At 39.3% G+C, this 1944-nt stretch overlaps 1 protein-coding gene across 1 annotated transcript in view; it reads right to left on the reverse strand.

Moving 5' to 3' along the window:
* LOC104076399 (suppressor of tumorigenicity 14 protein-like) overlaps window positions 1-1667 on the reverse strand; it is a 22258-nt gene extending 20591 nt beyond the window's left edge. The window contains exons 1-3 of the mRNA XM_009577248.1: window positions 1587-1667; window positions 1091-1259; window positions 312-436 (exon numbers count right to left, since the gene is read on the reverse strand). Of these exons, the coding sequence (XP_009575543.1) occupies window positions 312-436; window positions 1091-1259; window positions 1587-1667 (375 nt within the window). The remainder of the gene's footprint in view (window positions 1-311; window positions 437-1090; window positions 1260-1586) is intronic.
* Window positions 1668-1944: the final 277 nt, after the last annotated feature.

The raw sequence follows: 1944 nt of genomic DNA on the forward strand, positions 1-1944 counted from the left end.
TGAGTAAGGTAAAACAAAAACAAAACAAAACCAAACACATACTCTTAATTCCTTTAAGAAGAATAATTTGTCCATAACCTTGAAACCCCCAGGTTTTATTACCTAGGAAATGTTGGCTTTACTGTGAGACATACAGCCCCAGCTGTCTAGCTACATTCCTAAAGCTGTACACCACCGAGGCACTTGCTAGCTTTAAACTTACTATTTTGAAGAAAAAAAAAATCGTGACTAACTAGAGCCTTCTCCTCATTCCCAATCTGATTCTGTAATAAGTATTTTTAAATTATTGCTATACTTATGTGGGAACTTACATAATTTTGGATTGCTTCTGCTCGAAGGAGGAATTTCTGTGACTTTGGATCATTGAGGTCATTTGTATAAGTCAAATTAGGGATTTCTACACTTCCACCGATATAAATAAAGGAGAAAGCTGGAGCTGAGAAAAAAAGGATAAAAAAATTAGCACACCGAATAACATTACGGAAAAGCTTCCAGAACAAGAGGCTTGCAGAAACACGTATTTGTCCTTGGCATCAGTAGGCATTAGTTCTTAAGAGAAACACGCAGTAATAGCCAGAGCCCTGAGTCAGTCCCATTGATAGAATAATGCCCAGAAGGAAAGGAGAGGGATGAGGTACAGGTTCAGAAGGCATTTCTACTAGCAGGTTTTAATTGTTAAAATTCCATTTTTTTCAGCACTATCCTCCTGGAGAGAGATGATTTTAATGGCTATAAGTTGAGATCTAAGAAGGAGTGTACATAAGTTAGGTACCCGTTCTGTTTTGAAAAAGTGAGTAGAAGATAGACAGTTAATTCCTATAGGTTCTTGGGAAAGATGACAGTTATAATAGTGGTGGTATTCACAAGCAGAGACAAAAAATTTAAAATACTTACCTTCATTATTCTTTTGCAACTATCAACTGCTAATTAGTATGCATTTTGTTGCCTTAGCAAAGACATTAAGGAGAAGGGAGTCTCCTTTATACACGCATTACGCACTTAGCTGCTTAGTGCAGAACTTTTCGTACTAATCATTCACACAGTGCAAAATACCCATCCCATCCAGACCATGCTGGGGAGTAACACTTACAGAACGAATAGTGCAGGACTAGCACAATTACTGTAACTATTAAAGAAACTATAGATAATATTCCTAGAAGCCATCTTCTCCAGAAACACAACTGCTTCCATTTGAAGAAACAGTACTTCTGACACAAGCCTTCTCGGTAGGACGGGCAGTAGCGAATATGTGGACTTTCCTAGAGAAAGACATGGGAAGGCATCAATTAGTAAGGCAAAAAAAGTAGAGTTATTGCACCGTATTTTAGTACATTTGCTCTTTTAGTTTTTAAAGAGGTTTAAATTGACATAATACCTTTCCTGTTATCAGCTATGTCACACATGAAACCCACATATTTCTTGGCTGCTTTTTTGTGGCATGCATTTCAAGCTATGTAAGTGGGAAAATTGCTATCCCTTTGGTTAGGAGCAATTTGCATATGAAGAGCAGAGGTCAATACACATCAGAGTGGGCAGAGAGATCATTTACTGTGTTCCTGCTGTAAAGCTTAGCTGGTATCTCTTACCTGCCCTGCAGTCTGCTCAGAATCGTATGGAGCTGTTACGCTGTACACAGAAACCCGGCTGGAGGGGAAAGCCCGTATCATGATGCCTTGACAAATGCCTTCTGACAAACCTAATACAAAGTCCTAAATGAACCTCATTTCTTAAACATAACCCAGAATAGCATACTGCTCTCCCCGCCATGCACACCAGGCTTCTCTCATTTCACCATTGCCATACTGCTTGAAGCTGGAGCCAGCTGATCTGCAATCAAAGAAGGTGGGGAGGAAAAGTTACCATCACTGTAACTCTTTGTTTCCCTAACTGGCTAAGTAGGATATGGATCCCATCATCTGAAAACAGATCAGCTACCCACTTCTT

This window comes from Fulmarus glacialis, unplaced genomic scaffold (genome assembly GCF_000690835.1).
Source record: "Fulmarus glacialis isolate BGI_N327 unplaced genomic scaffold, ASM69083v1 scaffold41154, whole genome shotgun sequence".
NCBI classification, from domain to species: Eukaryota; Metazoa; Chordata; class Aves; order Procellariiformes; family Procellariidae; genus Fulmarus; species Fulmarus glacialis.